This window comes from Eublepharis macularius, chromosome 1 (genome assembly GCF_028583425.1).
Source record: "Eublepharis macularius isolate TG4126 chromosome 1, MPM_Emac_v1.0, whole genome shotgun sequence".
NCBI lineage: Eukaryota > Metazoa > Chordata > Lepidosauria > Squamata > Eublepharidae > Eublepharis > Eublepharis macularius.
In genome coordinates, this window is record NC_072790.1 from 192,159,573 (window position 1) to 192,172,572 (window position 13,000).

Below are 13,000 nucleotides of genomic sequence, written 5' to 3' on the forward strand. Positions count from 1 at the left end.
GCTTGTCTCATTTCACCAACAACCAATTTGATCTAGCTGTTGGAGGGTGGAGGCACATGGCTTATCTCCATACTGACTATGTTGATGTCTACAGTGATTTTTATCCCACATAGCATAGGGTTATGTTCAGCAACTGCTTTTATGGGAGGGTACCCTTGAAGGGGTAGCTGAACGTGGTGGTCCAGGGTCTCCCCACTCCAAAATGTGTATTGCTGGCAAGTCTATCTGTAATAGCTTCTCAGTCCTTTGGGCTACAGAAAAGATGCCACGTTGTATGGCTCTGGATGTTGAAAGTCTGATTCAAGCCTGGCAGCTTCAGAATCCAAGGCAGCCTTTATATGGCCACTGGTCAGTCAGAAGAGCCTACATTTATTTGGTTCCTACTTAGGTAAACATATGGGTTTTCCTAGAACAAAGAGGGAAACCATTCTCTCTCAAGAGGAAAGGGCTCTTCTGTTACTTTCTCCTGGCACTGCTTCTGCTATACTCCATTCTCTGTGTGGAACAAATTTTGTCAGGTTTCCTAATTTCATCAGGCCATCTGGTCTCACCCTGCCAGTCTTCAGGACTTCCGCACCATCACCACCTCACACACCTTTCCCTAATTCTTGTCTTTTTATGATTAATATCACAAACAGATGGATGACATGAATAAACTCCTTAATTGGTTTTAGCTGGTGGTTATCAATCTGCCTCAGAAAACATCCTCATTTCTGTTTGTGCCACTTGCATTTTAAAGATGCATTTCAACTATATATTGATCTACAAGTTTCAAAGTGTTTTTTCTCCGTAGTATATATAGGAGGTTGGACTAGATTATCCTAGTGGTCCCTTCTGACTGTATGATTCTATAGCTAAATACAATGGGAGGTGCAAGTCTGCTGGTAAAACCAACAGCATTGTGTCTCCTTTGCCTCTCTCCCACCCCAAGTAGCATTTAGTACATCAAGATGGAGGTGTGAACTGAGAAGTTCAAGTTTAATGAATACTGCCTGGTGGGGTGAAGGAACTCACCAACTAGTGATACCATGTATTAGTATTTTGTATTAGTAGAGTAGGAGGAGACGCAGGGCTGCAGTTCGCAGCAGCAGCCATGCACTTCCTGCCACATCTGGTTGCAGACTTAATTCATCCAAACTGAGCAGCTTCCACAATAGTGTGATAATCAGAAGTATAGGTGAAAGAGAATGTATTTCGTAGAACTAAGGAGAGTACAGTGGTGTTTTAAGACTGTTAAGCTTTTTGCAGAACCAAGATACAGACAAGTGCCCCAATTCCGGGAGCAATAACATGCCTGGAAAAAGGCTTTTGTATATGTACCACTAGCTGGATGAGGAACCATGTCTGTAGACGGATGCTGTGACGGCAGTTGCTTGCTGTTGGTCTTGTATGCACAGAGCCCTCTTTAAAAAGTAGTGCTCATGCTCAACAGCTGTTGAGGTCGATTAAACCCCCCTTCTCTTCTTACCAAACAACTGTTAACCAGCACATGACTGCTGTTTAAAGAGAGCTCTGCAGCTCTGTGTAATGTGCACACCCACCACTGGGTTGGGGCCAATTAGCTTTCCATAACAAATATTAATCGCAGCAATTTCTTTTTTAAAAAAAACACAAAATGGATATTAAAAAAGCCTCCCAAGATATTTTATTAATCTTCCATGCTGTACATTAACATACAAATGAGGAGAAAAGTAAAATCATGCATGTTTCTTAACTAGAACAGAACAGTATTTTGACAAACTGGGGACAAAATAGAAACCTGGTAATTGAAATCAGTTTTTTAAGATGTAAAAAATTACAAGTAACAGAACAGGATTTGCTTATACATAAGGAAAACATAATGCCAGGATATAAAATAAACGACCTATCTTAGAAAAGTTTCATTGGCTATGTAAGGAATTCTGGGAAAGGACATAATGCAGTATTACATTTTCCTGCACAACTCCCATTCATTTCAAGACAACCAGTGCAAAAGAAGTTCTTCATGGATTGTGCCCAAATATTTCTGTTAGAGACATATATTATGGTTCACTTTTTAATGATCCCAAATATTATTTGCATTTCACCAAAGATTAACCAACTGTGATAGGGGAAAACATGCATGTCAGCATTCAGTGAATGCATCACTTACTTTTTCTTTTAAAAAACATTATCCTCACTTTAGCTTTCCAATAAGAAGTTGGGTTTTGATGGAATGCAATTACACGCCCTAACCAAGGACATGAATCACCCTCTTCTTTGCACCAGGAGTCAACTGAGCCCCTCCCTCGTCTTCCCTTCTGCTGGGCCTCAGCTTTGTACACTATGCTGGAGGAGACTGCAGCAGACCTGACTATTACTCTAAATAAGAGGTTCAGAGTAGATGTAACACTGCTTTCTTAACTGTACCTCGGAGAGCAGGAGCAATTGCACCACTCCCTTTACTTGCACAGCTAGCCATGGCTTCATATTACCTGTGCACCAATTGAAGTCATGGTTCTCTTGTAAACCAGGGCTGAAATTATGAAGTGGATTTTCAGTCAATGTTTCTGAGGGAACTTTGCTTGCAATTCCAATGATTTGCAGCAGTGCACATGTATACAAAATGATGGCGAATATCAGAACGGGAGGGGCGTTGGAAATTGGTCCAGTGAGGAAAAGGAGAAGGGTAGAGATGCATGCAAAAGGGCAGCTGTTCATCGTGTTTAAGGGATCCATTGTGTTACATCAGCATCAAGCTACAGGAATCTGGTGGCCTGCTATTCTCCAAACTACCAATAAGCAGACTACTCCAGTTATAGAGTGAACATCCTTTGTACAAAAGCAAGATATTATTGCTGTGCTCTCAGATACCTTTCCTTGGCTAAGGAGTAATCTCTTCATTTATTTTTATTTGACCATAATCCGTATAAAGGGCCACTTCTCCAAACACGTTAGTCATCAATTCATGCAGGATGTCTGATCTTAATATAAGATGACAAGACATCATCGCCTTGGAATATCAATGCTTTTGAACACATTATTTCAAAAAATACAGGCATATAAACAGAAGAAGAAAAGTACGTTCTTAAGGGAAGCCCACAGATTCTGACATTATTTTTAAGAATGTTCAACACACATGATCTGACTATTATTACAATGTTTATCTGTACAAAACGATCGGTTTCTTCGGTATGATCCAAAGCTCCATCATGCACATCAAATTCAATACACATGTAGCGGTCCCCATTTTTTCTACATCAGAGAATGCACAACAGAGAATTCCCCCCGCATGGGCAGAACACTCCAAAAAGATAATGGGGCAGCCATTGCATGTGTAGAACTCTCTGTGAACTGGAGAGCTCATATGCACATTGGAGCCGTTGGATTGTTCCACTTGTGCTTAAAGACTAGCCTGTGAAGGTTAAAAGTCTGTGATAAATTATTTTTAAAATCACTAAAAAAGAAAAGCATTGTCAATTTCTTTTTTTAGGTGGAAAATTAACAGTTTGCTGTATCCCTAACATAAAGACTTCAGTGCTTTTAAGAAGACACTTGCATATAATACACTTTCAGTTCCTTCATACACATGCACATAAGAAGAATAAGGCGGAATGGGTAGGTCAGAGAGGGTGCAATACAGCCAGTGCGATCAGAAAAGCTGGGAACACAGTACAAATCCGTTACAAAATTAAAATACTGTCAGTTTTGCATATCTATTGTAAAGATTCTTGAGGTAATATTGATACTTTGAAAAAAAACTCTCACACCCTCTAGACTGCTGCTTTTTTTATTGCTGAATGTCACATTATTACTGGGCTCAGGACCCAGTCTGCTAGCTACATCTCCCATGTTGAACACCCCGGACACCAACAGGACTTTTGCAAATCCAATTCATCCCTAATGGAATTTTCACAAAGGAAGCTCCTGTCTTACTGTGTCATTGACTTGCAACCTACTGCCCCCCAGCACCTTTTGAACACTATCAAGGAATACACTTTCATCATCTCCATTCCTAAATCCTACAGACATCACAAAATGCTCTAAGCCAATGAAAAATAGCCATTATAGAAACAATTGTTTCAATCCAAACAAAACCAAGCCACGCCACATTACCACCCCTTTTAACTGGATGGAGATTAATAACATTATCAGAGGTGATAAGAATTCTTAATTTCCCTTTTTCTTGATTCCACTTCATGGACTTAAAAATAATAACAATAATACCACCATCAACTTCTAGGATTCTTAACTTCTAGGTGAAGTCTTAAATAAAATCCTTCTGCTCATCATCAATAGTCGCAACCCCCACCCCTCCCCCCAGGTCCACAGATCACAGGGTAAAGTGCAGTAAGAAGCACCCTGGAAGCCATCGTGTCCGCCTCTGGTTCTGTCAGATGCGTAGCTGATAGCCTACTTCATTCAGTGTAGAGAAGTCACCCACCTTCTTATCCATCACAGCAGGCCTGGAGTCAGGAAGATGAAAGGAACATAAAGATTAAAGTCGAAATACATTTCTTCAGAATTAACCTACTGCCAACACCAAACTAAAGCTGTATGTCTATTGTTTCTTGCAGAGTAAACTGTGGTGCAGAAACTATCTCAACTTGGGCCTGTAATTAAGTACCAAGGTGTGTCTATGACACAATCACTAGAGTCATTGTGGTCTTGAGATCTGCATGGCTGCATTAGTAGAGGAGGCCTATCATGTGTCATCATGCCATTCCCACTAAATGAATGAAATAAAGGGAAACAGGTCACGTGAAAGCAGTTCAAGAACTAATCCAAAGATGGCCAATGGACTCTGGCATTGGTGAGACAGACTATAGAATCCTAAATCTAGAATAGAAGACTTTATTTCTCTTTCACTTTTACGTTCAGATTGGGATTTCAGAAATAACAGTTGGCTAGTCATTTCCTGTAAGCCCAAGGAACAAAGGATTTGTGTGAAAGTATGTTTTTCAGCCCACTACTTCCCTGCCAAGATCATATATTAATGGACTGTTCACATGAAACCAGAGTATTTGTTACTTGGCTGCTGCATAACAGGCATATACACCAAGCATAACTTTGAACACGCAATTGAACCAGAAACTAGAATACAATAAATATCTTGGATTCTTCCAAAATCTGCACTGACAGAAGGATTTCTGTCAACAGAGTGTGACTTCTCCACCTTCTTCCTCCCAGTGAAGCCCAAAATGTCCCTCAAATGCTGCTCCTGGAGGACAGGGGACCCCCAGGAACAGCATGAGGACAGAATGTTTGCTGTGGGATGGAGGGAATAGGTGAAAATCACCCTCCTTTGCATCCGCGGAAATGATCAGCAGGATCAAACCCAGCGATTGAATCTCCCAGGCAATTGATTCTGAAGGAATAATTTAACATTCATAGATAATAAAGAAGTATAGGTATAGAAGTATAGAACGAAGCTGCTTAATAACAAAATTTAAAGGAAGAGGTTAGAATAAAACAGATAAAAAGAAAAGGGATATTTTAACTTGAAGAACAAGTTTCTCTTTTAGTCAATTTGGACAGGCTAAAGAAGGAAGATCCACACCAAACTATGGCTGTTAGTCTCCTTCTGCAGAGAGGTGACTTGATCTCAACTAGCAGCAAGCCATCTTTATAGCTAAACCATTCATTTAACACAAACATACTGCCAAGGTTCACAAATTAACTACTACTGATTCTTGCTTCAAGCAATGTGCCAACTCTGATGTACCTCCTAGAATTTACCATTGTGTATTCAGAGCTGACCACCCTAAATTCTTTGAAAAGCAAAGCATAAAATTAGAGTAAAAGCAAACCAAAAGTAAATCAACAAACCACAATCAGCCATCCCACAGGTATTTGTGTTGCTGTTGTTTTTTAAAAAATCTTTGCTGCTTGAAGAAGCATAGGTTACAGATTACTCTGACTAGCCCTACCCTACCAGCAAGTCTCTTATTCCCCAACAGGTCTGTCAATTTTTTGACCAAAGTTCTTCATAATCCCCTCCCATGTGTCATTGCCACTAACTGAAAAGTGCATAAATATATCACAGTTAAAGAACAAGCTTCAGCTCCCACTTGCCCTATTATCGTATTTCCTTGCTACTATAGTCAATTATATCCTACCATTCAGCTACATTTCAATTATCTAACATAAGACAAGCTTTGTTATGACATTCATGTGTTTTTAAGACCTGCATCTGTTCATAGTATATACAACCAAACCCATGGTGAGATTCAACATAGTTTTATGAATGCAGCAAAGAAAAGCCTTCAGCGGCATATGATGAGGTGGTAGTGAAGGGCTGATCCACAGGTCTTGAATTCTTGAGGGGACAACAGGGGTGCTACCAGAGCACAGGAGTATCTGTATTGTTCATCTATTAAGTGCTGGAGGGGAGTGTACATTAAAGACTGCCAGCCAAATTACAATTACAGGAAAAAACAAATCCTAAACATCCTTTCCATGTTAGATTGGAAGAAAACCACTGTAAGCTGAAACATACTTTATTATTGGACTCACAACGCATGATTCGCAAAACTTCTGATAGTATCAAATGGGAAGGTAACCAATTTTGTTAAATGACTTTTCCCAGACAGTTGCAGCTGTGGGCTGATGTTACTTCCTGTTTGCAAGACTAATGACAGGCCCAAAGGCCTACCTGTGGTCAATAATACACACTTTTGCAATAAACAAACCCACACCATTTGATCTCAATTACAGATTAATGATACACACATCCAGATATATTGGAAACTTATTATCAGAATATAACACCAATGAAGACCTCGGTGTGAGTGAAGTTGCCATGTGAAGGGATCCATGACCTGCTATAATAATTTACATCACACCAGAGAATGGATACATTCTGGATGGATACGTATTGGTTTCTGGATATGTGGGTTTGTTTATTGCAAAAGTTTGTACTATTAACCACTGAGGAAGCTCTTGGGTTGAAATGCGTATGGTCTTGTGTTGGTCATTTGACAAGTTTATCAACTGTATTTGGAGAATGTTATCGCTTATCTAAAGCTTTCCTATGTACCCTGACATCCAGGCCTTTTGTTTTTAATTTTATTATTGTGTATACTGTATAATAAATATTTACTTTGAATATATTTTAGTAGTTATAGCTTGACTCTTGTCATCTCTACAGTATATTTCGGATTGAGTTGTGAGGTTCCCCCCCCCCAACCTCTTTCTTTGTTGCCATGCTCTATGCAGTGCCTTAGTGTTCACACACACTGGTTTATTTTCATGTACAAGATTTAAAGAGTGCTGCTGGATCAGACAAATGATCCATCTAAGACAGCATTCTTTTTCCTAAACTGATCCAGAAAATATTGATCTTAAAATGACAAATGGATGTGGTATGCTCTCTGGGACTTTCTACTAACTTCACTCACATCCACACAAATTAAGGATCCCATTCCCCTTGTGAGGGCAAGGGATCCTCTGCTTCCACCCTCCACCTCCTGCCACCACTTACCTGGATGGCAGTGGGGAGGTACGGGAATGGGCCTCCCAGGAGTGCTCCATGGGCAGCGTAATTATGTCACTTCCCGGGAGTGACATCATCACACCACCTCTAGAGTGCTCCCACAATTTGGCCTGCTGTAATAATTTACATCACACTACACAATATATGAGATAATAACATCAGGCAGAACAGATACATATTGGTTTCTGAATGTGTTGGTTTGTTTATTGCAAAAGTGTGGGGTCTAAATTGGCCCACTGCAAAGCTTGCACGCACCCTCCTGCCAGGAGGATAAGGGGACCTGGCAACCCGAACACTTTTGTACTTTTGGATAAATTACTCCCCCTCTCTCCCCAAAAATGTATAATAATTTGGAGAGAGATGTGTAATAAGAGGTTGAAAATTAGTCAAGTGATAACTCAAAATTAGAGACGAGCACGGAATGAAAAAAACCAACCACATGATTTGAGATTCGTAGCATTCCACAGAACATCGAACCATGAATTTCTGACCTTTTCCTAGTTCGTGGTTCGTTGTTCAGTGGCATTTCAATCGCCCTGCACCGGCTGCTGAAGCTGGTGCAGGGCGTTTGAAACAGATAGCCCCTTTCTTCTGCTGCCTGGCAGCAGAAGAAAGAAGCTGTCATTTCACAGACCCCGCACTGGAACCGGCGTGGAGTCTGTAAAATGACAGCTTCTTTCTTCTGCTGCCGGGGCTGTCAGTTTTACATACCCCGCACTGTTCCAGCACGGAGTCTGTTAAACTGACAGACAGCCCGGGCAGCAGGAAAAAGATCCTGTCAGTTTCACAGACCCCACACCGGTTTCAGCCCATCGGTTGAACCCCATGAAGGGTCTGTGAAACTGACAACCCCTTTCTCCTGCACAGGGGCTGTCAGTTTCACAGACCCCCGTGCTGGGTTCAGCCAATGAGCTGAAACTGGCACGGGGTCTGTGAAACTCCAAACCCAGCCACGGAACGGCTGGAAAAATTCGTTTGTTCCGTAAACACGTGTCCCCACAGAATGCATGTTTCGGTGCAAACAAACCAGCCATTCCATACGGAATTTTGTTCCATGGTTCATTTTGTACCCATCTCTACTCAAAATCCAGGTAGGTCTTTAAAGCAAACAACTATTCACACTTAAGAATTTTATTGCTCCATAATCCAAAACTGGTAATATCAAACTATTAAAAGATCAATTTAGTTATCCAGTGAAACCCTGGGATGCCACTGTAAGGAAAGAAATACAAGGGCCTCTACATTAGCTATCACATTTTTATCTGATCTGCCCTCCAACATAATCATGGTAACTTTATTTTATCCATTTTCCTTTCCATTTCTATTTTATCCCTACAACATTTCTGTGAGATAAACTAGCCCGAGTGAAAGCACTTTATAAATATTTATATATGTAGTAATTGGTTTTTGTTCCCTCGGTGAGTGTTTTTCTCTCTCCTTTGGCTTTCAGTTCTCTGAGGTTTTCGGCATGTGTTTTTTTCTGTTGGTTCTGGCACCATACTGCTTTGATTTATCCCCTGAGTTCTACATGTATTTTATGTCTATAGTTCTTACTCTAAGTTTTTTGTTTCCTCCCTGGGTATTTTTCTAGTTCTTTTGAGACCATTTTTACCCCGATCTTTTTCTGGATGCTGATTTTGAGTAGATTTTTTTTCCTTATGTGTAATATTTCTTCTGGTTTTATTTGTCCCACCCATTCCCAGCCACCTCCAACACACCTTTTGATTATTAGACATTCATCATCGTCAAAGCATTCCTCCCCCCCTTCCTGATTTTGTTTTGATCTTTTTAAATCATCAATTACCAAACTATTGTTGCAATAATAGGTGCAACATATTCTCTGAATTACTAGTTTTCATTTAAAAAATTAAGTAAGTCTCTAGCTTTTCCCCTTGCAGAGGTATAAGGAAAAAGGCTTATCTCCACAGGGGAAGGAGCTAAGACTTACTTTTTTTAAAAAAATGAAAACTGGGAATTCAGAGAACCTGCTACACCTTTTATTACAATGGTAGGTCAATCTGTTGATATGAAATTGACTTTAAAAAAAATTTAAAAGCCCTTGTGGCCCAGGGGAGGGGGGAGGCCGCTTCTGGTGCCAGAAAAGCAGTCAAGTTTGAAAAGTACATAGCTGCTGCTGCTCTAGGCTCCATCCCAACAGAGGTCAGTTTGCCCCACTGGTGCCACCAACCTCTTTCTCCCATATGTTCATTTTCAATCTTTTTTAAAAATGCAAGCCTTATATCAATCTATCGATCTATCGATATAAGCATATGCAAAAAATAAAAAGGGGGGCATGACATCACTGATAGTGCCACAGATGACAACAGCCCCCTTGCTTGAAAATCCTAATTATTTAAGGCACATGCAGAACAAAATAAACTGACTCTACAACTGTAAAAATGCAAAGGGAGGGCAGACATGCAGAAGAACAGTACCCAAATCAATTCCAGTGCTTGAGCATCAACTGCAAAGAAAATCATTAATAAACAGAGTGTGCGGAAAGCCCCCTTTCTCTCCATTTACTTGCAGCTTTTTGTCAAAAAGATGGAAATGAGAATTTGCCCTGGGAGTGGCTCTTGTAATCTAAAAGTGAAAATAGATATGACAAATGATCACAGATGTCTGTTCACCCTTAAAAGGAAAATTATACCTGTTCATGGATCTGATTTGGACTGGGATCACGTATGCAGAGAAGAGGGGTGAGTCTGCTGACTGAAAATGCTCCCCCACTCCATGCATTGTTATTAGCACTGCCAAGGGGAAATAAAAAGGTTTTACCTCTCTTTTTCCTTTTAAAATACTAACAATAGGGGAGGGGTGGTTTTGATTAACAAAACTGTATTCGTGCTAGAGACTTAAACCCTCTCCCCTCTCCCCTCATAGTCTTAATCCAAGTCAGGGGCATGAGGATGAACACAGCACTGTGATCTTCATCACGACTGTTTTGGCATTAACTGCTGACAAAAAGCACTGGCTAATCATAGCTTACCACTAAGAAGGGGAAGCCTCCCCTACAGTGAACTCCAAGTCTCTGATTCAGACCTCACTAAATAAATCATGCAGGCCAGGGGAGGGTGGAGGTGAGCAAAGGCTTATTTCCCACTGTGCCTATAATTAGTATTCCCAACAAAAAAAAATCACAAATGATGATACAAGTACCCTTTTTATATATAAATTGTTTAAACACAAAAAGCTCAAGAGCTGAAGGCTGCAGCTCTCTAATGAATTTTGCTAAAGTAATCCCATTGAAGTTAAAGGATTTACTCTGGGTTTAGTGGATTAGATAGCAACTTCAAAATTATTACTATTTGATCATTTGAAGCTATTATCTACCCTTTCAGTCCTCGTAGTACATGATATCCCACTTAAAAAAACTAGAATGAAAGTGTTAAGAATAAATTACGTTCTTTTGCTTTAATAGAGGATCCTGATGGCGGGCTTGCCTTCACCGCTCAGCACTGGGCACCCATCCCAAAAGGGGATGACTCAGGTATTATTTGGTAACTCTCAACATGGTAATTAGACTCTAGACCCTGTTCCTTTCTTTTATTTAGCTGCAAGACTTGTGCAAGGCAAATTCCTATACACTCTGTGCTCTCTATATTCTCTAGTCTGCTCAGTAGTTCAATAAACACCTTTCTTTGGTTAAGAAAAGCTGTCAAGCCTCACCTGTGTGCCTTCTGCTCAGACACCTGCCAGAACTCTGTACATGCTCAGAGGCTCATCAGCTTCCCCAGCAGCTGATGAAGGGACAAGTTTGTTTCAGTTGGAGGGGGGGCAGCTCTACCCGGAGAAACCAGTGATCAATAGGAGACAGGAAGAAGCCTCCCCTCCTGATCATGACAACATGATCTCCCATTTTTTAAAAAACAGAATGAAAGCATTTGGAATAAACTGAGTTCCTTTGCTTTGATATAACTCTTTCATGGTTAAAAAAAAACTCCTTGGGATTCATTTATTTTTTGTTTGTCTAGAAAATGTATATGCTGCCTTTCTGGAGACCTGCCTGAGGTAGCTCACAGAGTAAAAAAGTAATATTAACAGCATAAAATTATTAAAATTAACAAATCATAAAACCAAGCCATTAAAAAATCCATGATCATGAAAACATAGTTCTGACTTAACAATAAATCTACATAGTTTACTACAAACAGAGGCAGACTGGCTGTTTAATTTACATGGAAAGTTCCCAACAGGCTACTGCCCTGGAAGGCTGCTAGAGGAAAGAATACACAGAGCCAAGTCCTAGTAGCCCTGCCAGCACTGCAAGGGCCCTTCAGTTCACATCTGGCCAGTCATACCAGAAATGGATGTTGGCTCACCAGCTGTTTTCTCCTCTTTGCAATTGTGGGCACTGCTGGCTGGGTCTCAGTTGAGTGGTTCCGAGTCCTGAAGCACTACCTTGTAGTGCCACAGGAGCCACTCAGCCTGACTTGCTCCTAGGCCTTCTTAATTTTCTAGCCTGCCTCTGCAATCAAGGCAGAACCAGGAGCATGTGGAAAGTCAGTCATTCTTGGGAATATCCATTTTTGTTGGCATTATCAATTATCTCAAGATGAAACTGAAAAGAGCCAGTTTGGTGTAGTGGTTAAGAGTGGCAGGACTCTAATCTGGAGAATGGGGTTTGATTCCCCACTCCTCCACTTGAAGCCAGCTGGGTGGCCTTGGGTCAATCACAGCTCTTCCAGAGCTCTCTCAGCCCCACTCATCCCACAACATGATTGTTGTGGGGGTAATAATAGCATACTTTGTAAACCACTCTGAGTGGGTGTTAAATTGTTATTGTTATTGTTATCATACCCATCAGTTGCCATGCTCAGTTCAAGGTATTAGTTATTACATATAAAGTTCTTCACAGCTTTGGTCTAGCATACCTACAGGACCACCTCCCTCCCTATGTTCCTCCACGGCAGCTTCGCTCATTTGAACAGGGTCTTCTGCAGGTGCCAGACTGCACATGGGTGAAGTCAGCAGCAGCCTGTACATGGGCTTTCTCTGTGGTGGCCCCTATCCTGTGGAATGACCGGCCTTAGGAAGTCAGAAGAGCCCCCACTCTCCTGGCTTTTCGTAAATGATGCAAAATCAAACTATTCAAAAAGGCTTTTTACTCAAATGGGAGGGCTGTATTGTAGGGATGAGGTCTCAGATGCTTCGCTAATGAGTTAGGGACCATAGACTTCATTACTATATTGCCTTACATATTATCTGTTGCTTTAAATATGTCCTCCTATGTACCACCAGTGCTCCATGTTGTCTAATGTTAGTCCTAGAACTGATTATGTTCTGCTTCAGTATTTTTTCTACTCTGTATTGGATTCTTGCTAATACTATGTCTTTTAAACTTGTATCTATTTACCCTATGGCAGGGGTGGGCAAATTGCGGCCCGCGGGCCACATGCAGCCCACTACAGAGTTTTTTGTGGCCCGCCAAGAGAGTAGAAAAGTGTGATAGGGTACATTTGTCTCATTAAACTGATTCTAAAATGAAATGTGCTTGCAGCTATAGATGATATGAAATTAGCACACTAAATAAATTGAATAAAACTA

General features: G+C 40.8%; 1 protein-coding gene across 1 annotated transcript in view; it reads right to left on the minus strand.

Moving 5' to 3' along the window:
• Positions 1 to 1,997: 1,997 nt before the first annotated feature.
• Positions 1,998 to 13,000, minus strand: part of VASH2 (vasohibin 2) — a 59,186-nt gene continuing 48,183 nt past the window's right edge. Inside the window, exon 9 of the mRNA XM_054982049.1 lies at positions 1,998 to 4,424. Within this exon, the coding sequence (XP_054838024.1) occupies positions 4,352 to 4,424 (73 nt within the window). The 3' untranslated portion in view covers positions 1,998 to 4,351. The remainder of the gene's footprint in view (positions 4,425 to 13,000) is intronic.